Here is a 26,289-nt window from a genome sequence, read left to right as displayed (position 1 = left end):
AAGGAAAACGATCTCTAATGTTACGGAAAAGATTTGTTATGAAAAAGTCCTCTGTGCTTGGATTCAGAAGATCTGGAACAGCTTGCTCCCAGAGCTTCCTGATAAGCAGGGAAATTTGGGAAACTGTTCTATTTCCTTCCTGGGGAAATAAAAAAAAATCTTGTTTAGCAGAGCTCCAGAAGGGAACTTTCCAGTCAGCCATCCCCAAAGGACAAAGCAAATTTATCTTCATTAGAAATTCAACCACCTCCACCACCCACTGCAGCTCCACACAGTCTGAATTATCATTGCAGAGACGGGGCAGGGACAACATAAACAAGAGAAACTTAATCCGGAATGAACAATGTTGAGATATCAACCCACTAAGGCTCTATACAGCCTATGACAGAGATACAAATGCAATACTGTCCCGTTTAATCTGACAAAGGTTTTTCTTTTCATCCCTGATTTGAGGATATGCTCATGTGGAAATTTTACAAAGGTATGCAAATGAAACCACAACCTTTTCTTTCATAAATCATTCTTATCCAAAAGAATAAAATGTGATGAACTCAGGACTGTTGGAAGAATCCAAGGCAATTTGGTGACAGTGGAACCCAGAGAGGAGCACTCTGCTTCTCTAGTCAGATACGAACAGTGCATCTGGGATACCCGATGAGCACATGAGCAAATGGGCTCTGCTTTGCTCTACTGAACAGAATCATCCCTGGCAAACAGGACGAGAGAGAAGTGTGCCGCACTAAGAGAGGGCACGGGCTTGGCTAGTCGCACTCCCAGGAGTAAGAGCAGAGCAGGGGGACGGCACTCACCTGGCATGGGGAAAGGTGTGGGATGCTTCATCCCCAGCAGGACAGGTATGGATCCTCACTCAGCATCACCCCCTTTTCCATTAAAGCATGTTCACAAGTCTACCCTCTCAATATAGCAGAGCAGGTAACATTTTGGGCACAATTTGGGAAGCACATTGTGGGGTGTGTGTTTTGTTTTGTGCAAGTTTTTGGCTCAGAAGCAAGTTCTTTATTATCAAGAGTTATCTCCAATTATATACTTCACTGCCTCTGATCCAAGATCTCTATTTACCTAAAGAATGGTGACAGGGTGCTCTAGCAGAGACCCACGACCTGCCAAGGATAGAATTACTTGGATCAACATCTACAGGCAGAGCCTATGATCCGAGCAGCATATAGCACAGTAGCTAAGAATGAAGACTTTAGAAGCATATTACTTGGTTCAAGGTCAGTCTCTGACGGCTGTCTGCCCTTAGGCAGTTTCCTTTACCTTGAAGTACCTATTTCTCTCTGTAAAATGGGAGTGATAAAAGTATGTTCCTCTCAGAGATGCCAAGAAGGCTAGGTGAAGTAATCCACAGAAGGTACTTAGGAGTCACTTAACAAAGGTTAGCAAGGGAATCACTCTCCAGCAGAATTCATAGGCCCAAGGGACCCAATCTGGAAATCTGACCTCCAGCCAGTGGTTCATCTCTCCTCTACTTTGCTATAAGACAAATCCTCTCAGCCCTTAAGTGTTTTCTGCCTTTACTGACATGTGGCTATCATCTAGCTAACAAGACTACATCCCCCCTTAAGGGAAAGGACCAGCTCTAACTTATCTAGAACGTACTCAAATATTTTGCCATGTGTTGTCATTCAGAATGATTTTATTTTAAGGATACACAATATATATACATTTGTTAGTGCACATATGATGTATTTTATGTACATGGCTTAGATAGCTGTTTAAAGACAACCAGTGCCTACTGGGAAATTATTTTCCACAAAAGTGTGGAAAACAACAAAGGTCAACTTAGGAGACAAAAATTAGACATGGATACAAAGTAGGGATATAGGTTTTCCTAATCAAGAACAGTATCCTCACCAGCTCCTCCCTGCCAGGTGGTCACCCCAGGGCAGAAAACTTTAATCACAGACAGAGCTTCAGGGTGCTGGTGCCCAGAGTGTGAGGGCGAGAAGGAAAGAGCGACAGACAAAGCAGCTGCTGCTTTGGTAGTGGGCTACAGCCTTGCCCCCCGCCCGCCGCACGGCAGCACCCAGACTGGACACATCCTGGTCACTGAAGAAGCGATGAGCCCCCTTCTGCCAACTTTTCTTGGGCAAATTCAATCCCCTTGCCTCACCAGAATGTCGGAAAGGTCCTCGGTTCCTTCCAGCTTTAGATTCTGAAGGAAGACCAAACACATGAACTTCAGCATACTGAAAATACAAGAATCATAACACAGATTCTAATCAAGGTAACAGGGGAGTGACTATAAAGAATGAGCTTTGCCCCAGGACTGTAAGTAAAATTATATAAAAGCAAATCTAATTTGCATGATAAAGCTAATTCCAAATCCTTGCCAACTGCAGGGAAAAAAAGCAAAAAGCAAGACTTCCTTGGCCCTGGGTCCGGAAGCAACCTCTCTCTGTAAAGGGCCCAAGAGCGAAGCTCTGTGCTCTGGCAGGAGCTAAGAGAAGTGGACGGCCACCAGGAGACACAATACGTGCCTGTTAACCGCGTCCATGCGTGGCCTTCCCCAGGCCCTCCCCGTCACTGCCCATCGCCTCAGCCCTGGGGATGGCCACGACAGCGCCCTTTCTCTCCCACCTGCGCAGGCCTTTCCCTACCTCGCAGCTCTTCCCCACCTAACACCCCCACTCCCACCCCGTGAATTCCCCACCAGTCCGGGCACTTGTTTCCCTCAGGATCAACGACTGAGCTCGCCACCAGCACACTGCCCCCTCACTGGGCTCCGGAGGCAGGCACGAGGCGCGGGCACTCAGCGACTGCCCTACCCTTGCTGGTGCACCTTCCTGTACTGCTAACGAGGGAAAGCTGAAACCACAACCCCCCCAAGTGTGGCTTCTGCGGCCTGGGTTCCAAGTGGGTTCGGCCTGGCTAATCAGCTGCACCATGCAGCCCCGCGTCCATCACTGCGTCCCAAGCCCTATCACACCGCACTTCCCAGGGGAGCTCATTACCAGAGTGGCCGCCGAAGAGTCCAGATGGGAGTGAAAGACCGTGAGAAAGGCCACAAAGAGTCATGTTCTCGTATTAAGTATTATGAGATTTCTCTTGGTGGCTCTAAGCTCTGAGTTAGCACAGATCCCTGTAGATGATCATGGTCGCTGACACGGCCAGTGGTACCAGCCAAATTTTCTCAAATAGCCCAAAGCCAAGCCCCAGTAATGGCCTCAGTGCTGAGCCCAGTGGTTCCCGGTCTGGTGCATCTCCCCATCCTTCAAATGCTGAGCACTCTGGGCCCTAAAGACACACTTGATCACAGCAAAACGAACAACCCCGGCCCCACTGCTGGGGGAAGCAGAGCTGTGCTGGAGCCAGAGCATTATGGGCCTCAGCGAGGCCACAAAGTCATTAATGCTTTTTAGCAGGGTTTCCTCGGCCCCAGTCTACTTGGGAACCAGTGAGGACCACAGAGCTGCTCTCTCACCGGGGAGAGGCAGGTTTCTGTGGAGACACATAGCCCAGGGCAACACTGATTCTCAGACTGGTGCAATTGAGTGAAGTCAGTAATTCTTAATCTGGACACAAGATAAGGGTTTCTGAGCTTCATAGACACCCATGCTTTCAGAGCCTGTGTGTGCTAGGAGAACACACCCAGTGGGAGAGCTCACCAGCACCTACGTCCATAAAGATGGTGTGAGGTTCCAGGCCATCAGGCAGTCACACTTCGGAATGTCAGAAAGATGGATGGCTTGTGTGCCCTCCTCCTCTGATGGGGAATCCTCCTCAGAGCCACTTGTGGATTTCTTGTCAGGATGGTAACAACATTACCTTTTTATTCATTTTTTTCTCCTATTCTTCCTTCATGTGGTTTGCTTCTGACATCAGGTAACTTAGGCTGCGTCAGGAATGACACGGAGGCGTTCTCACTGCCATCTCCCACCACCACGGGTGGGGCTGCATGGCCCCCAGCCTTGTCTTCGTGACTTCTGACCCGGACACACGGTCTCTCCAGTCAGCCGTTGGTGCTTCCTGCCTTCCACCCAGCAGCCATGTGAGTTCAGTGCTCCTGGGTCACAGCCACCCAGAGTGGCTCTGATGCACAAGGGTTCCCTGACAGGGCCGGAGTTGGGCTGTTCTGCTCATGCCTCAGCTGAGAATGCCCAGGCCTGGTGGTCGGCCCCGTGGCCAGACACACGCAGCACTTGTCCTGGCTCACTGGCCCTTCCACGTCACTTCCCTACCCAAAATCAAAAACTAGCTTCTGCCAAATGGACACTGTCTTCTTCCTCAGTGAGGTCACGAGCTTAGAAGGAGTCCCTGACTCGCAGTGGCAGGTCCGCTGGGAAAGGCTGACAGCTGAGCTACACAGTCCGTCCTACACGGGGCCCTCTCTCCTCTGGGCCTGGCAGTCAGTCCAAGCAAAGCCAGACCTGGGACACAGAGCCGACCGTCACCGCATCACCTTCACCATGAGGCCAGCGGTCAGACACGGACACACGGGAAATCCCGGGCACTTCTACAGCACCCCGTTTGTGCTAGCATTCCAGTACAATCCGATCGACCCGCTCAAACCACACTTCAGTGTTCAGACAGGTGCCACACTCTAAGAGCCCCCTCTCAGCTCGGGCAGGGGGAGGTCAGAATCCACACCAGTGGTGCACGAGAGCGGCGAGGCCTAGTGACGCTCTACTTCAATGCCAACGCCTGCGTTAGGGCACACAGAGGATCCCCCACATCCGGGCTTGTGGCGGCCGCGCTGGGCTGCCTCCTAGGTAGCACCAGCAGACTCTCGACAAGATGGGTCCCTGCCTGTCGCACTGATCACTGCCACAGCGGCTCAGCTCGGCTGCTGGCGCGGCACACTGTGGAGCCTGAGACACGGTCACAGTTGGCACTTCTCCTGCTTCCCGATGTGACAGGCACGCTGGTCCCAAGCCCTTCTTCACAGCTCTTGGTGGTCCAGCTGGGCTGGCCATTGCCTCCATGTCTTACGACTCCCTCCTCCTGCATCTGTCTTCCTCTCGCCCTCCTCTGTCCCCTCTGTTCTCCCCCACGTTTCCATGTGTCTTGACTTCAGCACCGGCAGGATTTGGCCTTGAAAGCCTTTGACACCCAATGATATCAAAGCGCTTTATGTTTTGAAATTGGGAACTGATAGATCACAATTCAGCATTTAAATTTTCCCATTTGGGTCCTCCTCATTATTTTCATTGCTATTCATACCCAATGGCCTTTTTCTTTTTTATTATTATTATTTTTTTTATTTTTATTTATTTATTTGACAGAGAGAGACACAGCGAGAGAGGGAACACAAGCAGGGGGAGTGGGAGAGGGAGAAGCAGGCTTCCCACCGAGCAGGGAGCCCGATTCAGGGCTCGATCCCAGGACCCCAGGATCATGACCTGAGCCGAAGGCAGACGCCTAACGACTGAGCCACCCAGGCACACCCCCAGTGGCCTTTTTCTAAGATACTTCTAAGTGCCTGGATATCCTCTGGGGTTAAAAGTACTGCATAAGTCACTGTATTTAAGATGTCCTATGAGGTTGCCCATGAAAGATCTAATAAAAAAACTCAAACAGGTTGCTATGAATAAAGAATTACTCTCGTGCTTACCAAATTTACCTACCTTTTCATTGGCTAAATGTAGGAGACAGGCAAAGGCCAGAGGTATAGAGAGGTTCTGAGCCATGAGAGGAGGCAGGCTGAAAAACAAAGAGGCAAGTATTTAGCTAGGTCACTGTGGTTCTAGGAACAAAGGCTCTTTCAACGACTATCAATACACATGTCCAGTGAATAAACTAATGAGAAACAAAGAAATATTTCAGATGCATTTTATAAGCAGGTTTTTCCAGTTTCTTATTTGGAAATAAAATATCACTTGTTCCATTCCAGCCAATGGTACAGAAAAATGCCTTTTTTAAAATTGGTCTATATTAACTCATTTATCAATGCAAAGAAGAAACAGAAAAACTGCCCCAAATATTAAAACAGCAGATTGTGTAAGGGTCTGTCACACTAGCAGCTCAGGCTAGAGCACTCTCAGCCGGGGCTCAGAGCAAGGGGTGGCGAGCCCCCTGCATTCCCTGGCACGTACCTCTTCTGCAGGTCCTTTGTGAGCCCGCTGAGCATCTTCTCATCAGCCACCTTCACCGGGTCCTCTTCTTTGCCAGTTTCCCTGTGGTTTGTCTAACAGAAGAAGGATATTGACAATTCAGACATTGAGAGTCAGTTTACTTTTGAGAAAGCAACATAAATTTCCAAGTTCTATCTCTGAAAAGTTTACATCTGAATGAAACCAAAACATTTTCTAAGTTACATCTTGAAGGGGACCCATGCCTCAGCCCTGGACCATGATACTGACTACCAATGTGGATGTCAATGGCTAGTATAATCCCAGTAAAGGAAAAATTGCAAAGAGGCTTCTAGGTTCCTCTGAAGAAAAAAAAATACAAAATAACAAAAGCCATGATCATTTATAGCTTCAATTGGACTACACAACCAAGGGCAGCACAGAATCCATAATCTATCAGGCAAGCAATTATCAAAGGATATCGTGTTTGGTATTTGCATTAAAATAACCTAGAATGTGTACATGATGAGAGGGGTGGGGTGACAGGATAGGATGGGTGACAGTTTAGATAAAACAGTCATACTTATTGGAAGTAGGTGTTCACTATACTATACCCTCTCTACTTGGAATATGTTTGAATATTTTCCTTCTTTTTTTTTTAAAGAGTTATTTATTTGAGAGAGAGAGAGAGCGCATGCGTGAGTGGGAAGAGGGGCAGAGAGAGACTCCTCAAGCAGACTCCCCGCTGAGGGTAGAGCCTGACGCGGGGCGCGATCCCAGGACCCTGAGACCATGGCCTGAGCCAAAATTAAGAGTCAGATGCTTAACCAACTGAGCCACCCAGGTGCCCTGTATGAATATTTTCATGATAAAAAACTTTTTTAAAAAAAGAATAAATCCTTCATTAACCAGAATCCCTGGAGAACACGGTATTATAAGTCATTTAAATTCCAAGTTTAAGTAGAACCCCTTTCCTACCTCTAAAAAAGCACATTTCTCTTACATTTGTATACTATTCAGTTTTAGTTGATAAAACCTTATGAATATGACTGAAGCTTTATCTGATATCCATGACTACACAACTCAGGGTCCTCAATCAAATCATGATTTTAACTTCTCAGCCAGCAAGAGGAGGTTTAAAAGAACAGGTTGAGTTTGGAAAGCTCAGAACACTGCCTGAGCAGAAGAGGTCCAGAGGAGAGGATGGAAGGATTCTGGTTAACTGAGAGTTCCATTTAGTTGGAAAGAGTTAGTCAACGTTTCACCTTGTTTTGAAGGAGAAAGAGACAATTTGACAGCAAAATAACCTTTTTTTTTTTTTTTTTACTACTTTTCTACTTAGAAGACATTTCCCTATTAGATCAAAGGGCTCAAACATTTTACGGCATGTGAGATGTCAGAATTTGCTTTCCAAAAGAGTCATTCATCAACCTAAATTGCACCAGCTGTGAATATGTACTCCAAATTTTTCCTCAACTCCGTTTAATTAATTGCTAAAGCTATTTTAAAGCAGCATAAAATGCTTTGATTTCTATTTTGTGATTACCAGCAAGGCTGAATAATGTCCCGTGCACTAGTTTACCATCTGTATCACCTTTTGTTCATATACTTGGTTCATTTCGCTTTCAGAGGGGTGAGATCTTCCTTGTATTTCTGAATGAATGCTTTCCGTATTTGCCCTATTGATCTTGGAGCCTAAACCATGAGCCATTCCCCTCCCACATGCTGGGCACCTAGAGAGTGAGCAGAACATGTTACCTCTGTGTCGGCTTGCTTGGAGGACTTTGTCAGCAAACTCCACATGCTCTGTTTCAACTTCTTCATGTCCATCCTTTTGGCAGTCTTGGCATAATGAATTTCAATTTTATTTACCTGAAATAGATATGTGACAAAGTAAAATTAAGCAAAATAAAGAAACATTTACCACCAACCCATTGTAAAATCAAAAGTCTGGAGTTCAAATAAAGAATCTGGTTTAGTTTGATCAACAGAGTTACAGAGCTTCCTTTGGATATACCAAAATATAGTCCCTCATTTCAATCTAATTTCTTGTTGATCAACTGCAATCTACATTAAGACTAACCTGGAATTCCAGTGTAAAAGAGATAGGTCAAATATATATGAAATCACCAAGCCGGTCATCTGGTATGGGACAGACAGATGCTTAATGCATCATCATTTCATATGAACTGAATCTGGCCAAGATTGATTTATTTCCTTCCTTCCTTCCTTCCTCCCTCCTTCCCTTTCTTTCTTTTTTTTTGAAATATTTTATTTTTAAATAGAGCACTCTACACCCCACATGAGGCTTGAACGCACAACCCCGACATCAAGAGTCTCATGCTTCATGGACCGAGCCAGCCAGGCACCCCTGGCCAAGATTTTCCAGAGCCAAATAGCTAGCCTCACCCAAACAGCACAGAAACTGATTTTCCCTGCCTGCAGCCTTCATTCACATACTTTACCACTTGCCTCTAGTCATATGGTTTATCACCATCTCTAAAGAGATGGCTAGTTCCATACAAACTTAATTAGCCATCAGCTCATTCTCAACATGGCCCTATTTAAAAGTCAGCCACTTGGAGAGCAACAGGTTAAAATCGAGAAAGAAAAAAAAAAAATCAAGTCCAGACCAATGTGATTCTCATATAGGAGGAAAATTAAATAGTTCTCAGGCAAACAATCTAACATAATTCTTGGCTTTCACCTTTACCTTCTGAGGCTCAGCTACCAGATTTGACTCCCCATAAGTGGTGATGTCCAATCCTTGGACTTCAGGCACGTCACCATTCTCTTGTGCTGTCTTAGGTGGATGGCAGGATGTGAGGTCAAAGGTGCCACCTGGTCCCACAAATAAGTCATCCGACTCTTCGTAATCACTGTCAGCAGCCTGGGCAAGGAAACAGTTCTTCAAGTTCGGCAGAAGCTGCCTGAGAGGCTTTGAAGTATCCTTGAAAAAGACTCTGTATTTACACATTAAGAGCAGAGCACCTGAGAGTTCATTACATGAATCAAGCCTAGGATGGACTCCTAGGTGCCTCCAGTGATCTTCCTGTTATACATAAACTCTATGAAGAAGATATCTGTTAACTAAGACCGCCAGAGCAAGTTAGAAGGAATAATCACAACTGCCAGTGTCCCCTTTGGCTTCTAGCCAATTTAAGATTTCATTTTATGGGACGCATTTCCAAAACACCAGAGATCTGACCCACATGCCTCACCCAATGTGAGCACAAGAGGTGCCAGGGGACCCCAGCTGGCGGCAGGGGTGGGAGCTGTGCCTGGGAGCTGTGAAAAAGTCATTCTTGGAGCAAGCCCAGCAGGAATGGATCAGATCTCTGGGCTGGGACCCAGGACTTCGGTTTTTGAGCAGGCTCTCTGGGTGATTCTTATACCCCCTGAAAATGTGAGAAGCACTCTCCAAGAGGTCTGGATTTTCACTAAAAGTTCACAACCCAACTCACCTCCAAGGAAGATGATAAGGTGAACAAACTATTCTTCAGTTCTTGTCCCTCTCCCCTCAGGGACACAGAGGAGACCTAGTATTTTTCCCCCTTCTGTTATTTACATTTGCCATCTCATTAGTAGACTCACCAAAGGGATAGTGAGATTATTTAGTCTAAACCAAGATCTAAAGATGGGGAGTGGCTTGTACAAATTCACAACGTAAGAACCAAAATCAGAGCTACAAGCCCGGTCTCCTGAATCTACCCCATCGGCTTTTCCCTTTCAGATCACACCATCTTCACATGTCTACATGTCCTGTCTCCCTAGGCAAAAATAGTAGCTCCTAAAAGCAAGAGGAATATTTTCCTCTGAAATCCCAAAATAGCCAAAATAAGTGCTTTGTACAGGCTAAAGACATTGATTGGTTTGTTGGAGTATGAACATTCGCTTTCCAGATACAGGGCTTGAGGTAAAGCAGGCCTAGGTTTTGGCTGTTTCCTCAGCTTTGCTCCATTTCCTGATGCCTGGGGGGCGGGGTAGGCAGCCGTAACAACCCCCCCCTTCCCCGCCCAGTTTAGAATTTCCTACAGCCTTCCTCCATATAGAGAGAGCAGATGGGGAACAGGAAAGGCTCTTCCACTTACGAGAAAGGACAGAGCTCTTCTCTCCTTTTACCTGTAATCCAGGACAAAAGTTGGAGGTGTCGTTAGGGTTGTTGTAATCATAGTCTCCAATTTCTTCATAATGTTCAGTTCCTGCTCTCTGGCCTTGGGCCATCTTAAGTAACTAGAATGAAGGAAAGAACAACTTGCAGAAAGCAATTTCTAGAAAAGCAGCTCTAACCTAGGTTGGATAATAACCTTAGTTCTCATGATCAACCTCCTAGAATTACAGAATTTTAGAGTTCTAAGGGCCCTGAGAAGTCATCTAATCCTGACAACTTCAGCTGCACAACTCCGTTCTAGAGCAAGCCTCAGGGTAGAAGGGCTTGGAGACTCCATCCATCCCAAATAAACCAGAGCAGCTGGTTTGCAATTATGTCTGCACACAACTTCATTTGAAAAAGGGTTCATTAAGAAAAAAATTATATTAAAAAAAAAGAAAAAGGGTTCATTAAAAACAAAACTGCCTACAGCTATCTGAAAAGAAGTCAACTTGTTGCTGCTCAAACAATTCTGAGAGAAAACCCACTCACGATTTTAATTCACAGACAGCTGGTGTCCCATTTCTGGGGCAAACCCTGCTCCCTACATAGCTAAAGGGAGAAACATCCAGCTCTTCTCCCCGTCATTACACCCCCAGGTCCTCGTTCTGCCTTCCAGTGCCTCACAGAACAAGTCTGCCTCCTCTTTTGGGAATGCCTGTGACCACACTCCTTCAGATATTTGCTGGCCATTAGACCAGTGATTTTTACCTGGGGTGTGTCTCTGGGGTGAAGGAAGTGAGGATGAAGGTATGTACAGTTTACAAGGCATATTGAATATTTTAATACAACAATATACTCCAAAAGCAGCCAAAAAAAACCACCCTCACAATGTTTTTGTAATAAAAGTCCAAAAATAATATTCAATGATAGGTATTTATTGACTTAAGAAAAGTCCTCTTTCTTCCACAGTTCCTCATATGACACCATTTCTAAATCCCTCTCCATTTAGGATACTCTCCTTTAGGCATACTCTAAACTGTCCATAGTCTACAAGAAGTGTTTCAGGAAGGGGACGTGACCCCCTCTGTATCAGCTGGTTGCTACTAGAATCCCCCTATCAGAATATTAAACTAGATGGTTGATCTGTACGGTCTCTGGCCAAACAGTGCTTATTAACCCAGCATTTAATTTCCAGGGTTTCCAGAGTTTAATAGTCATTTTCCCTGTGTAGCTCTGCTGGCAGGACAGGGATCTCCAGCCCCTGCTGCCTGGCTGCCCCACCACACACAGTGACTTTGACCCTGTGGACAATCAGAAGCAAAAGTTCTTGCTTTTATAAGAGATAACTCTAAAAAAACCAAAAAAACCCAACCACCCCTGGAATGTAATGACCTAATGAATATGCAAATTCCCACCTAAGGCCACAATCTTCAAATTCTCATTATAAGGGCTGGGGGGTAGGGGGGTGGTGGCTTGCGGCCACAGAAAGCAGCTCCAGTCTGGGCAAGGTTTGGTAGAAGCGTCCTACTGTCCTGCTCCTTCTGCCGCAGGGCCCCATTTTCCCATTAGAACACGAAGGGGCTAGCACCTAACCAACACCGACTGCAGCCATCGTTTCTACTGCTCTGCAACGTTGCATCTCTTTCTGCATTTTTTAAAAAGATTTTATTTATTTATTTATTTTTATTTATTTGTCAGAGAGAGAACAAGCAGGGGGAGGGGCAAAGGCAGAGGGAGAAGCAGGCTTCCTGCGGAGCAGGGAGCCCGAGGTGGGACTTGATCCTAGGACCCTGGGATCATGCCTGAGCCGAAGGCAGACGCTTAACCAACTGAGCCATCCAGGTGCCCCTCTTTCTGCATTTTTAAGAGTATTTCTGTTAAGTAAACAGTATTGATTAAAAAGAAAAATATATTAGTGTTGGTTTATAAAAACACAATGGGAGATAGTGAATATGGTATACATTATCACTAAGGCCTTGTAGAGAAACAGGCAAAATAAGGAAGAGGAAACTGAAGAGTTTGTGTCTATGACACCACAAGACCAGAACACCCAGGAATGCAAATGAGCAGAAGGTCCAGATAAAACGGAATTTAGCAGGAACCACTGCCTGGTAACCCTGGCAACAGTGACACGCGCTTGCTGCCAGCATCCCCAGAAGAGGCACAGGCAGAAGAAGTGAACAGCGACTGGGGTCCGGCTCCTGGTGGTCTAGATGCTCATCGGAGCAGAGGAGCCTCGTAGGAGCCCGGGAAGATGGCACAGCATTAGGGAACTCCCTGAGGACTGCATGGTCAGGTGCTTGGCACTCACATTACCCCACAAGTCACAGTGGGGCTCGTGTCTACACCATGATCATGAGGAAGGCCGTGTGGCCTGAGGAAAGCATCTGGCTAGTGAATCCACAACTTCAATGAGAAAGTGAGAGAATCAAGAAATAACTATCACCATGTCCAACATGTATCACCTCAACGAAAGACTGTCCCCCTAGCGTTTCAGCACGGAGCCTCAGCAGTCTCACCAGCTAAAGTATTTCCAAATCTTTAGTGTGCCTCGATCCCATAAGCTTTCCCTTTAGCTTTGCTACACCCGTTGCATCTCCCGGTGACTGCCCCTGGCTAACACACACCCCTCCCCGCGTGCTCTCCTTTCCTCGAAGGCACGGGCTGGCAATCACACTGCCAGCCATCTGATGCCTCCCTTGCTACCAGCATGTTCGACAGTAGCAGCCTGGAGAAACGAAGGAGCAGTCTTACCCTGGTGCCTGGTTTGAGATGCAGCTGGACAAGATGATCAGTCTCATAGAGGAAATCCGTGGGAAGAGTGGTGGCTCTCCAATTCTGGTTCTCCAAAGTGGACTTGGCCAGAATAGTAGAAGCCTATTAATTAAAAACAAGTTTTTAGGCATTTTTTTTTTTTGAGAGAGAGAGAGAAACTGAGAGAGCACACGTGAGGGGGGAGTGGGAGGGTGGCAGAGGGAGAGAAAGAGAGAAAGAATCCACACTGACCAGAGAGCCTGTTGCAGGGCTCCATCTCACAACCCTGAGATCATGACCTGAGCCAAATCAAGAGTCAGGTGCCTAACGACTGAACCACCCAGGTGCCCCTAGGCATCTTTAATAAGAATGGTCAAAACATATATATATTTTTAAGTAGCTCGGGAAGGATTTGGGCAGCACTAGTCTGTCAGAGTTCCCAGTCTATGTAAAAGAGTGATTTTGCTAGACATTATTCATATTCTAAACCTGATTCTATCTGCCACTGAGTTTAGGACTATTTCTCGATTCCTCTTGAGTTTGAGGGAGAATGAAACCATCCATTTACTCTAAAACTTAAATTTGTAATGAATTAAAAAAAAAATCACATCTGAAAAGAGTGAAAAGAACAATTTAAGAAAGCATAAATGCTAATAAATCTAGCACAAACCTTTGTTTTTTTAAAATACACATCAAAGTCAATATCATCGTCAAAATCAATTTCAAAATCTTTCTTTATACTCTTCTTTTTGTTCTCTGATTTGGAGGAAGCATCATCTGCAGAAATGAAGACAAATGTCAACACTGTTCACCTCTGTGGACAATATTGTGTACCCATTTTGCAAGATCTTAACCGCAAAAATGTCGGCATTTTTGTCTGAGCATAACAGCATTAGGAAAAGCAAACCATACACCTAGTTTCATCCTTAACTTATAATTTGTGGTCTTGCTAACAAAACACAATTAAAAATACGCTAATTAATCCCTTCTTTTCAAAGAGAATGCAAAACACATAATGTTGGCATGGCCCTTCAGAGTTCTAGAGTCCTGCCTTATAAGCCTGTGGTCATTCCCACGGATGGCCACTGTTCAAAGTCACGTGGATACTGGATGATCATCGACACTATCTCTTAAAGTTCATACTTGGAAGTACATACATTCAAACTTAGAAGTACATACGTTTGAGTCGGGGTCTAAAGCGCCAGTGATCCGGGCCAGCCCACATCGACATGGTACGGGGACTAAAATAGGAATATTCTCCAGGTTTCATGGACAGAAGGGGGCACATGGTCCTAATGTCTCCATCCCCCAGGGGAATCATTTCTTCCCTGTAACACACATGAAATGTTTTTACATGACCAACTGTGTACATGTCAATATACATAACACAATCATGCCATTTACATGCAAAGCAGCATGTGATGAAATTGAAGACTCCACCTACCCACTTCTCCACAGATGAGCAGCATTTCTAAGAGTAAGTTCAATATAAATATTTCATCTTAATAATTCCTTAGTTTTTACTTCATCAAAGTGCTTTTCTCTTAATTCTATAACATTATGATCATAGCTATACAAGGTTTCAAAGTGCTTCATGAAATGCAAGTTTACTCATTTGAGAGACAAGAAAGAGTGGCAGAGAGAAAGTAAGTTGTTTTGTTTTGTTTTTAAATTTTATTTATTTATTTGAGAGAAAGAGAGAGCACAAGAGAGGGGGTAGCAGCAGAGGGAGAAGCAGGCTCCCCGCTGAGGAGGGAGGCGCATGCGGGGCTCAATCTCGGGACTCCGGGATCATGACCTGAGCTGAAGGCAGACACTTTAACCAACTGAGCCACCCAGGGGCCCTGGAGATAAAGTAAGTTTTTATGTAAGACTGCCAGAGTTGGTAAAATGCCAGAGCTGGGAGTAGGACACAATTCTCTGAATCAGCCTCAAGATCTTTCTTTACACAAGGCTTCCTGCCATACAAGATGATAATCTCTCAGTCTTTCTTTACCATCCTTCCGTAAGCGAGGGCTCCAATAACACTTGTAGTGCCTACGAAAAGTGAACAGATGTTATTCTGATTTGTCCCCTAACTGATTTGGGGGTGACACTTATAATCTGTTAAGCCACCTAGCTTTATTTTGTGCTGTGTGTGAAGAGTCTAACTGGCCAGTCCAGCATGGTAGTTGGGTTTGGTTTTTCAACCTTTCTGCAATGTCCTAGTATGTGCAGGTAGCTTTCTCCTAAGGCCTGATACGTCACAAAGTATATCAGTGCTGCTATACCGCCCTCTAAAGGTAAAGGTAACAAGGAAACCTCAGACGCCGAGCAGCTTTTTATCTACACTGAGCCATATGTATACATCCTCTTTACAACAAGCTTCGTGGAATAAGGTTAAAAAGCTTTAAAAGAGGACTTTGCTTTTATCTACAGAATCTTTACTTTAAAACCAGGAAACTGTATTTGTCTATTTATTGTATAATTAAAATTTAATTTTATTATTTTTTAAAGGTTTTTAAGTAATCCCTCCACCCAACGCGGGACTCGAACTTACAACCCCAAGATCAAGAGTCACAGGCTCGGGCGCCTGGGTGGCTCAGTTGGTTAAGCGACTGCCTTCGGCTCAGGTCATGATCCCAGGACCTGTAACGGTGGGTGGGGGCGGGGGGGGGGGGAGTCCTTGCTCAGCAGGGAGTCTGCTTCTCCCTCTGCCTGCCACTAACCCTGTTTGTGCTTGTGCGCACGTGCTCTAACAAATAAATAAATAAAATTTAAAAAAGAAAATGCACTAAAAGAGCTCATGATCCCGGAGTCCTGGGATCGAGTCCCACATCAGGCTCCCGGATCAGCAGGGAGCCTTCTTCTCCCTCTGACCCTCTCCCCTCTCATGCTGTTTCTCTCTCTCTCAAATAAATAAATAAATAAAATCTTAAAAAAAAAAAAAGAGTCACATGCTCTACCAACTGAGCCGGCCAGGCGCCCCTAAAATCTAATTTTAAAAATTAGAAGATATGAAAAAAATTCACATTTCTAGTATGTAGAATGCCTATATGTTACTAAGTAACAATTGTACTGCACTGTGAGCTCCAGAGGGAGAAAGAAGATGGTTTCAGTGGAATCTCTGCTCAATTCTCACAGATACTCTTCTCTTTTGGCAGTCAGGCTGTGAATTTATTGGGAACTTACAGGCAAAGCTATAAAGAGCTTGGCTCCCATTCCCTGAGAATCTCTGGGCCAGGGCGGCACTAAGGCCCTTGAGGCTTGAACTCCAGCCATTTTGTCTTGCAGTACACAATGCTATGTGGCAGGTACCCTCTTGGTCCCAACTCCCCAACTCAACAACTAACCTACTTCCCAGTCTCCTCAGTTTTCCATCAAACTGCCCCTCCATCAAACTTCTCTAATCCCCTCTGGGGGAACTATTTCTTCTACCTGCCCCTCAACCATAGGGCCCTTCCAAGTTAGCACCAGTTTAGCACATCACATTAATACCTGCAGGTTAAAGGTCTCCTCCCAGCTGGCTCCGTGAACATAGCAGAATGCCTCATTCCTGCATGCATGGAGCAGGCTGTGGTGTGGGCCTGGACCACAGACTAGGTCTTTAACCATAGCAAACACCTGTTCCGCAGAGACTGGCTACAGCACACACGGGCCACTGCTGCAGGAAGAAGCAATGTGCCCAAGCTGCCATGGGACATACAGCACTTTGTTAGGCCTGGCCTTGTTAACGTATGGTGCGCACAGTGGTCCAAGGGTTGCCATCCAGGGACTGGTAACATAGGGCACCCTACAGAACACTGGCATTTATGATTCAGCACTGCCCTACCCCACCTCGACCAAGAGAAGCCCTTAAAGACCTTTCAGTCCAGGGACGCCTGGGTGGCTCAGTCAGTTCAGCGTCTGCCTTCAGCTCAGGTCATGATCTCAGGGTCCTGGGATGGAGCCCCACGTTGGGCTCCTTGCTCAGCAGGGAGCCAGCTTCTCCCTCTCCCTCTACTTGCCACTCCCCCTGCTTGTAGTCTCTCTCTCTGTCAAATAAATAAGATCCTTAAAAAAAAAAAAAAGCAACCTTTCGGTCCAGTACAGTGTTCAATCCTGGGTGCACACTACAATCACCCAGGGAGGTTTGGGAAATGTGATGCAAAGCCTGGCCTCAGGGACTCTCAGTTAAATGCTCTGGGGTGGAGCCTACTCTCCAAAGTTCATTACATGCAGCCAGAATTGGTCAAAGGTGCTGAGTGATACCCAGCTCCATCCCATTACTTAACTTCTCTGAGCCTGTTTCCTCATCTGTGAAATGGGGACAACAGGACCTAATGATAAGGTTGTTGCAAGGCTTAAGTAATTACATTTTCTATTTTCTGTAAATTATGTGAGATAACGTGGGTAAGGCCCCTGGCACAGTGGCTGGCACAAAGCCAGAATAATAAAGCGCTCCATGAGCTCAGACATTACTATTATCATCTACACCAAACCCTTCATTTTGCGGATAGGAAACAAAGATCCCGAAAGGTGATGCCACTTGCCTCTGCCCCACATCTCACAGCTATGCACAGCAGAGCCAAGTTTGTGCAGTTTAAATACCCAGCTCTCGGGGCACCTGGGTGGCTCAGTCGTTAAGCGTCTGCCTTCGGCTCAGGTCATGATCCTAGGGTCCTGGGATCGAGCCCCGCATCGGGCTCCCTGCTCGGCGGGAAGCCTGCTTCTCCCTCTCCCACTCCCCCTGCTTGTGTTCCCTCTCTCGCTGTGTCTCTCTCTGTCAAATAAATAAAATCTTTAAAAAAAAAAAAAAAAAAAAAAATACCCAGCTCTCGGGAAAGGCCAGCGCCATGCCGAGGATACGGATTTCAAATGGACAAAACCTTAGGCTAGAACCTAAGCGCCCTGCCCCTAAAGCTAAATCTTAGGATGGATCCTAAGATTTCGTTCTGTTTGAAACCGGGAAAAGAAGTGCATGTATTTGTTCAAAATAACAAAATGGAAGTGACTAAAGCCTTTTGCTACCGTCAGAGTTCCTCAGATGTCAGGAAAAGTGGCAGCTGTTCTTTGACATCTGAAAATGGATTAAAAGAGGGGCACCTGGGTGGCTCAGTTGGCTAAGCGTCTGCCTTCGGCTCAGGTAATGATCCCAGGACCTGTATCTGGGCGGGGGGGGGGGGGGGGGAGAGCGGTCCTTGCTCAGCAGGGAGTCTGCTTCTCCCTCTGCCTGCCGCTAACCCTGCTTGTGCTTGTGCGCGCATGCGCTCTGACAAATAAATAAATGAAATTTAAAAAAGAAAATGCACTAAAAGAGCTCATCCTCCCAACCTGCCTACCATTTCTCACTTTGTAGAAGACACAATGGGCACAGGGACAAAACTGCAGGTATATCAATAGTACAGATCAGGAGAGGAAAGGAGGGTGCCAAAGGGCCTTGATGGTAGTTTTGCCTAGAGGTGCCAAATGTTTAGCTGTCAACTTCTACTCAGATGTGAAGAGACATTATCAATCTAATCATTTCCCACACGAGCAAACAAGTTATCCTGGACAACTTCTAAGGTTTTACCCCATACTAAACCAGCTTGGCTGTCCCCTGTCCCAGGAATGCGAAATTGTTACAGGCATAGGAGTTAACAGAGGGGCTGTTCACCGCGGTCTTATGGAATCTCCTACACCCAAGCCTATTCACCACCTTTAGAGGCCCTTGGTGCCACAGGATTATGGGATCCTGCTTCCAAATTGTATTCAAAATTAAAACAGTACTCATCTCTTAAGTATATATAATAAAGGCCAACAAAGTTCTGATTTTCTTCTAGGTCTACTAGAGTAATAAAAAATTTAAATTGAGGGGCGCCTGGGTGGCTCAGTCGTTAAGTGTCTGCTGTCGGCTCAGGTCATGATCCCGGGGTCCTGGGATCGAGTCTCACATCGGGCTCCCTGCTCAGCGGGAAGCCTGCTTCTCCCTCTACCACCCCCTCTGCTTGTGTTCCCTCTCTCGCTGTGCCTCTCTCTGTCAAATAAATAAATAAATAAATCTTAAAAAAAAAAAAAAAAAAGAAAAAGGAATGATAACCAGATATTAAAAAAAAAAAATTTAAATTGCTAAAGACCCAATTCTACCACCTTTCCTCCTGCCCAACATGCTTGGTTTTATCTGCTTATTTAGTTTCCCCTGCTTTGCTTGTCCCTGGTCTGCCTATCTGGTTAGCCCAACACTGCCCAGCCCCTCCTCTTTGCGTGACCTTTCAGGCAGGAGCCACTGTGTTTCTGTAATCAACATAAGCCTGTTGCTGTCTATAACTGATCTGGAGTGATACAACCAAAAGCCAGACTACACATCGTGCGGAGAAAGCACGCTCCATGCTACCAAAATGCAAGTGGTAACAACAGCCACCACCGAAGTCGCTCCTATATTCCAGGTATTTTTCTCCAGCACTTTACATATCTTAATTTTATCCTTACAAACTCCTGCAATGTCACCAATAGGTGGCTGAGCCACCATTCACAGGTGAGTATGATTCCACCGTGAATCAGAATGGCTCTGCCTGCGAGGACAACGTGGCCAGCACACCAGGCTAGCCAATCTCGGAGATGAAATGAGACTCTCCCAGCAGGAAATCTGTTAAGAACCAATAGAAAGTTCGTCTGGGAACCTCTTCCGTGGCCCTGAGAACCTTACGGGCAGCTTTGAGCGTGGCAGGGCTCCTTCCAGCTCCTGAATTCGGTGTGATCCCCGGCGGCACTGTGCTCAGGTTCATCGTTCGCATCAAAGTCGTCCTCCACGGGCCCATCAGGGAAGTCCTCGCAGTCACTCTCCTCTACCTCGGCGTTGACGTCAAACACCTGCTCGTTTTTCTTGAACTTGTCTACCAGGGCAGAGACAGACTGGAGAGGACAAAGAGAGGGTCCTCTAGTTCTACCCATCCCCGCAGCCACCCCAGGCACCGCTGGGGTCACAGCCTGCCTGGATGTGCCTTCTTAGCCCGAAGTCCCAGGTTCCAGCTTCTCCTCCCCCTCCCCTCCCCAGAGTCAAGGTTCTCACAAGAGTAAAACGCTGAGGAAGTTTATATTGTGCAGCACAGGATGAAGCTGTATTGTCGTTAGGCACATTTCGTAAAACATGAAACAGGAATCTGCATCCATTAACCAAATGTTTAGAGAAAACAGTTTTCCATGGAGACCATCTATTCTGGAAGTGATAGTAAGTAGGCTAAAGGGGGCCATGCTAAAAATATACAGAGAAAAGCTTTACACATGACAGTTTCTCAGGAAACTCTGTGCCAAGGGACTCAACCCCGAAGAGCAGGAAATTCCTTGAGCCTGACAGCAGCCTGAGACCAAAGGCCTGGAATTAACCGTGTTCAAGGGGATAGCCGATTAAAAAAAAATGTGCACCCAGGAAAGACAGGGCTGCCTCACCCTCCATTCCTACCCCCCGGGTTTTAGTCCCTACAGAAGTGCCAAGGGAAATATTTTCTGTACTCCTGGCTAAATAAAAATGATGCCATGGTTTTGGTTCTCACTGGGCAGAACTTGTCTTGGGCCATGTCACTGAAACCACGAGCAGCTGGACAAATGCCCAGAGCCCTCAGAAGTCTAAAAGTTGAACTCACCTCATTATGTGTCTCACTGTCCCATTTCGTGAACTGGAACCCGGCCAGGGAGGGGCAGATCTGGCCGTCCTCCACACACTGCTGCATGGGTGCTGGAGAAGACGGGAGACGGCAGAAGAGTTTGGAGGGAGCAACCCCCCACACTCAGAGTGACCAGGGCAGCATGATGGAGAGGCTCAGTCACCCCCTGTTCTGTGGCAGAGGCTGGCTCGTGGCCAAGCTCCAGGTCACAGACTTCTGTCCAGGGAGACAACATATACCCACTCTAGAGGTAGGCTCCACATTGGCACTCCAGGAATTAGTAAAACATTAGGGCAGAAGCCTGAAGCACAGACATTTGACTCTGAAATGGACTCCGTGCCCTATGCTGGAGTTGGGAAATCAAAAACCCTTCCTTAAAGTGTACTAACCGCACAACCAATCACGCAGTGTTACTTATTTTAGTCCTAAACTAAACTGGCTACCTCACAGAATTAAGGTCCCAGTTGAGAGCATAAACTTCGAAAAGAGACTGTTAGCACAAATACTTGCACTAAGAATTTAGACAAGAATGGAAAGGAGGAAAGTAGGCCCTGTAACATCTGCGTAGTCCCGCAGGCAAAGGGTCAATTTCACGCGACACACGAAAATGATGCACGCAAGTGCAGCTTCCGTATTCCGGCACCTGGCCTTCCCGCCACCCACGGGGGTCACAACATTCTCAGACGATCCCCCAGAGGGGTGTGGAGGGTAGGATGGGCGAGGGAATAAAATCCTTGCCAGGCCAGTGAAAGGGGCTGACAAAAGGACAGGTCCAGGGGCGCCTGGGTGGCTCAGTCGGTTAAGTGGCTGCCTTCAGCTCAGGTCATGATCTCAGGGTCCTGGGATGGAGCCCCGCAAGTCTGCTTGCCCCTGTGCCTGCCGCTCCCCCTGCTTGTACTCGCTCGCTCTCTCTGACAAATAATAAATAAAATCTTTAAAAAAAAAAAAAGGTCCAGTCTCAGACCACCAAGGTAGAGTCTGAAAATAACTCACAATGCCCTCTCCTCCTCCGGACGCCCCGGATTGGTTAACAAATAAGAACAAGGCCTCTCTGGCTCAACAAAAGCCTATGAAAGCCCCTTGCCCAAGTCCAGACTCTGACATTCCTGGCTGGCCCCGGGCCCTAAAACATCACTGTGAGAGCTGGCTGCTAAAAGGGGCGCGTGAGGGATGTGGCACATACGGACCAAGAGCAGTGGCGAGCGTTAGCTACTGCTGTTAGCCTCCGTGCCGCTGACGGGGACAGAAGGCCATTTCTCCTAAGGGGATGCCCAGTGTGGCATTCCAGAGGAACCTTCTGGGTAATTTAAACAAGCAACATCACGATGGGCGTATTATGGAACCCATGGTTGTACGGAAACTTCTCTGATGACTGAAATGCTCTGGTGAAGTGCATTATGTGTACTCACCTTTTAAATCTGTCATTTCCACCCAGCCTAAATCTGGCAGCTCCAGGGGTTCTTCGGTGGACAGAGTCTGCACATCGGAAGGAAAGAGCAGCTCACTTCTATAGTCGTGGCAGTGGAGGGTCGAGAGAAACACCCCTGCTGTGCTGCACTCATCGAATGAGGCCGCCGTCTTCTGAAACATGGGATCGATCTGACCATACAAACAGAGAGAACCGACAAATTACGGGATGCAGCCAAAGCAAACAAAATCTCATTCACTGGACCCTGCTCATTCACAGCTCTATCTGCTGAACTGAAATATCTCTGCATGTGATCGAAATAGGGGGAGGGCTTTCTAATTGATCAATAAAATCCCATCCTAGCAGATACCAATTGAAAAGGAAGCCTGTGCGTGGTCAGCTGAATAAATGTGCAGCGTTCAAGTACACAGTAAGTGGGAACGAGCTTCTACTGTGTCATTCTGTTTATAACCCACATGGACAGTACCCTTCTGCTGGTCTCTTTCCACAAGTCTCTGTTTTCAAATGGCTATCCTAGTTGAATGCTACCACCACAAATTCTGTGGACTTAAAAAGCCTGTGTGATGGATCTGTTCACAAGATCCCATTATGACTCTGGGCAAAAATATTTGTAGATTTGGAGAACACAACCAAGAGATTCAGGGGAAAGACAGGCAGAGTCAGCAGGACTAGATGGATGGGTAAAAGACAGGACAGGCTGTAAGAGGGCCCCACGGCTGGGGGAAGGAGCAGGAGTGGCACAGCCAGGTGACGGCAATCCCAAAAGCAGACCGGGGCACAGTGCACGAGAACAAGGACAGAGCAAGACACAGGCACGTGTGGCAAGAGGGCAGAAGCCGCCTGATTCTACCAGTGGCCCTGGGACAGGAAACACATTGGGTATTGGGTTCACAGGTCTCCTTTATTTCTCAGGACATAGCTACTGTGGAGAGAAGGGGCCTCAAGGAGAAAGACAGATGTGGCTTCTGGCTCTTTCCTGGCCCCCTTAGCTCTGAACCTGACCTCACCAGAACTGAGATTCTTCTCTCGCCTTCCCAATAAGCCCGTCTCAGAATCCTTCCAGCCCCAGAGTATCACATACATCACCTCCACGTTCTCCTTGTCTCCTGACCCTCAGGCAGTCAGTTACACAGCCTGGTGGGTCTCCCTCCCAGCACATCTCTACCATCTACCCCTTCCTTCTTCACCCCTGTTGCCACCAATACAACCCACGCCTGAGTTAACCCTTGTCTCTGGTCGCTCCCATTTCCTATCCTAAAAATACTAGTGTTGTTACTCCCATTCCCTTCCTCAAATGCCAACCACAGCACTGGCTTCCCACCTGAAGCCCCACACCCTGAGAGGTCCTGTGTGGGTAGTTAGTGAAAACTCAGCATTTCAAAGAGTCAACACAGAAACCGTAACACTAAAATAAAGCTGAAAACACTAAGATAATTGTCCTCACTTTTGTCTAGAATTACATCATGCAAGGTGAGAACAATGGTTCTTTCATATAAATTAGATCTCATTGACATTTTTGAGTTATTTGATGGGAAAATGAATTATTGGTGACTGCATAGTTTAGGTAGATGAACCTTTTGTCTTTTTTTTTTTAAGTAATCTCTACACCCACCGCGGGGCTTGAACTCATGACCCCAAGATCAAGCACTGCATGCTCTACAGACTGAGCCAGCCAGGCACCCGAGTAGGGGAACCTTTTGAAACAAGGGTCCACAGCAAGGAAGAGAAACATTAAAAGGAGACCCTATATTCCCCACTTCTTTCTTGAAGGTTCTCTCCACCTACCAGCTCTAACTCATTCATTTTATATTATTTTTGTTTATTTTAAAGATTTTATTTATTTGTCAGAGAGACAGTGTGTGCACAACAAACTGCATGTTTCACCCTTGTGAGTAAATCCTGGCCTCTAGCCAAACTTGTACACTGTCCAGCTCCTTAAAGAACCAGAACTTTCCTATTTCACGGCCTTTGCTTGTGCCTCTGCCCAGAATCACCTTCCTGGCAAGGTCCATCTGACAAATACCTACCTTGCCTTTAAGGCCCAGTTCAAATTTCACCTCTTTCATAAACTCTGACCTCCACCCACTCTGATTTCCTATAGTATGTGCCTTGAACTTCCTTGCATTGTGCTCTTGTGGTATAAAGAACTGGAGCATAATCAGGTTGGAATCTCCTATGACAGCAAACATTTTGCACACACAGAGCTGTGTCCAAAACAGATCAGCTCATACACAAATAAGAGTTCTCAACTGGTCTAGACACACCCACAGAACATTTGCTTTCTCATTTCCACGCCATCTCCAAGAGAATACGGGTTCAAGAAACAGTTGAAATTTCAAATTCTAGGTTTCTGACAATCCTTTGTTCTTGTTTATCTTCCGAATTGGGCTTTGGGCTATTACAAGTTTACAGCAGCTTACAGAGCAAAAAAAAGCTTTCTAGGATTGGGGTACTCGGTGTTTCTTCAAGACTAGTGGTTTCATTTGGCATAACCGTGGCTGACCGCCACAGGATGAGAGGGAGCAGCGCTGCCTGCCCTCTTGTTTTCTCTTTAGAACAGTGGGAAAGGCTAGTTAGTACAAGCCTCCTCAGGCTCCCCAGAATTGGGTCTATCTGGTTGGAAAAAAGATGATTGGAAACAGAATTTCCAACCATATTGTTGAACTGACATTTCACTTCAGAACCAGAAGCAGAGGCAAGAATGATAGTGAAATTAATACTCAGATTATCTAAGAAGGGGGAAAAACATGGAGAATTGGGGAGGTGAAAGGAAGGTGGGAGAGAATTATATGGCTCCCCTTCAGATGTATACAGATGTATACAACATATTGCCATGGATAAAGCACTTTGCCAGGAATAGATTCACTACCACAAAACCCATATGTGGATGGAACTAGTGTTAACCTGTTTCTACAGTTTAACAAAGTGAAATTCAGAGCCTTTTCCCAGGGCCACACAGCTAAGATAGCAGAACCAGGATCTGAAATTTATATCCGCTGCCTCCAAATCTGGTGCTGTCCAAGGTCAAGGCTGACATATGGATAAATACAACTCCCTCCCCACAAAGTACCTGCCACCCTTGTTTCCCCCCTCCCTCTCCAGCCTTGGCCTCAGTGTTCCCACCTCCACGTCCATCCACACACAGTCCTCACACCAGCACAGGCTGGAGCCACTAGGCAAGCCCAGAGCAGAACCACCCCATCACTCAGAGTGAACCCAGCAAATCTCCTCACTCCTAGCCCCCTGCGTGCTCTGTCTCTACCAACTACCATCTGCCATGAGGCCACCAGGACTAATCTCATCATTGTCCTTGATTTAGTTTATTTATTAGTCACACATAAAAGACCCAGGACCCCCCAGAATTCTACATTTCCCAGGCTCCAAACCTCTTTGGCCCCCATCTCCCTCTCCTAACAATGGATATTGCCCCCCCAGGACCCTCTAGAAATTCCCTATATTCCCCAATTCTTTCTTGAAGGTTCTCTCCACCTACAAGCTCTAACTCATTTTACTTTTTGTTTGTTTATTTTAAAGCTTTTATTTATTTATTTGTCAGAGAGAAAGAGAGCGTGCACACAAGCAGGGGGAGTGGCAGGCAGAGAGAGAAGCAGGCTCCCCACTGAGCAAGAAGCCCAATGCAGGGCTCGATCCCAGGACCCTGGGATCATGACCTGAGCTGAAGGCACACACTTAACCGACTGAGCCACCCAGGTGCCCCTAACTCATTCATTTTAAATTGGGGACAATATCATTCTCAAGGAAGTGAAAACTGGTTTTTGGGGGAGGGTGAAAAAAAATCTTAGAAATTACAATGACTTGTGGTTCTCCAAGCCTCAACCCTACCTGATAAAATCTTATTCCACAACCATTCATTTCAAGGGCAGGGGGAAGGAAGAAAAGATCTAAAAAGGCCCTGAAAGGGGAAGAAAATGACAAGAGGCTGAGGAGCACTGCTCTAATGGAACCCTGCCTGCCCAAGGACAGGGCTTCTGCACAGGCCAGCGCTGCAGTGCTCCGACCGCTGGCCTAGATGTGGAAGAGGGGAGTTCCTTGTTCCTCATCACGACTTCCAGACTAGTCTCCTAAGTCCTCCTAAGTCCTACAACCCTCCGCTTTGAACACAGTAAGGTCAGACCTCACCAGCCTCTGCCTATCTGTGTTTCGCTCACCTTCCAATCCCCAGGTCTTCCCCCTTCTTGGAAGATTTTAATATTAGCTCTTGGCTTATTATTATTCTCCAACTTTACTGCTGTCCTAGTTTTCAGTGGTTTCATTATCCATATATTGATCCATCCAACACTCTGGCCTCTTAGTTCCTTGATATCCTCACCTTCAATGGTCTTGAGCTTCATCCTGAAAACCCAGGACTTCAAGAGATCCCAG

The 26,289-nt window shown here is 46.5% G+C and overlaps 1 protein-coding gene across 1 annotated transcript in view; it reads right to left on the bottom strand.

The window, feature by feature from the left end:
• Positions 1-1,639: 1,639 nt before the first annotated feature.
• NCAPH (non-SMC condensin I complex subunit H) overlaps positions 1,640-26,289 on the bottom strand; it is a 35,189-nt gene continuing 10,539 nt past the window's right edge. Inside the window, exons 7-18 of the mRNA XM_036065137.2 lie at positions 21,887-22,076; positions 20,457-20,548; positions 19,523-19,728; positions 14,059-14,207; positions 13,550-13,656; positions 12,880-13,002; positions 10,155-10,265; positions 8,746-8,922; positions 7,791-7,904; positions 6,057-6,148; positions 5,589-5,664; positions 1,640-2,176 (exon numbers count right to left, since the gene is read on the bottom strand). Of these exons, the coding sequence (XP_035921030.1) occupies positions 2,117-2,176; positions 5,589-5,664; positions 6,057-6,148; positions 7,791-7,904; positions 8,746-8,922; positions 10,155-10,265; positions 12,880-13,002; positions 13,550-13,656; positions 14,059-14,207; positions 19,523-19,728; positions 20,457-20,548; positions 21,887-22,076 (1,497 nt within the window). The 3' untranslated portion in view covers positions 1,640-2,116. The remainder of the gene's footprint in view (positions 2,177-5,588; positions 5,665-6,056; positions 6,149-7,790; positions 7,905-8,745; positions 8,923-10,154; positions 10,266-12,879; positions 13,003-13,549; positions 13,657-14,058; positions 14,208-19,522; positions 19,729-20,456; positions 20,549-21,886; positions 22,077-26,289) is intronic.

This window comes from Halichoerus grypus, chromosome 10 (genome assembly GCF_964656455.1).
Source record: "Halichoerus grypus chromosome 10, mHalGry1.hap1.1, whole genome shotgun sequence".
Lineage (NCBI taxonomy): Eukaryota > Metazoa > Chordata > Mammalia > Carnivora > Phocidae > Halichoerus > Halichoerus grypus.
The sequence above is the reverse complement of the archived record's forward strand: the minus strand, read 5'-3'. Positions and strand labels throughout refer to the sequence as shown.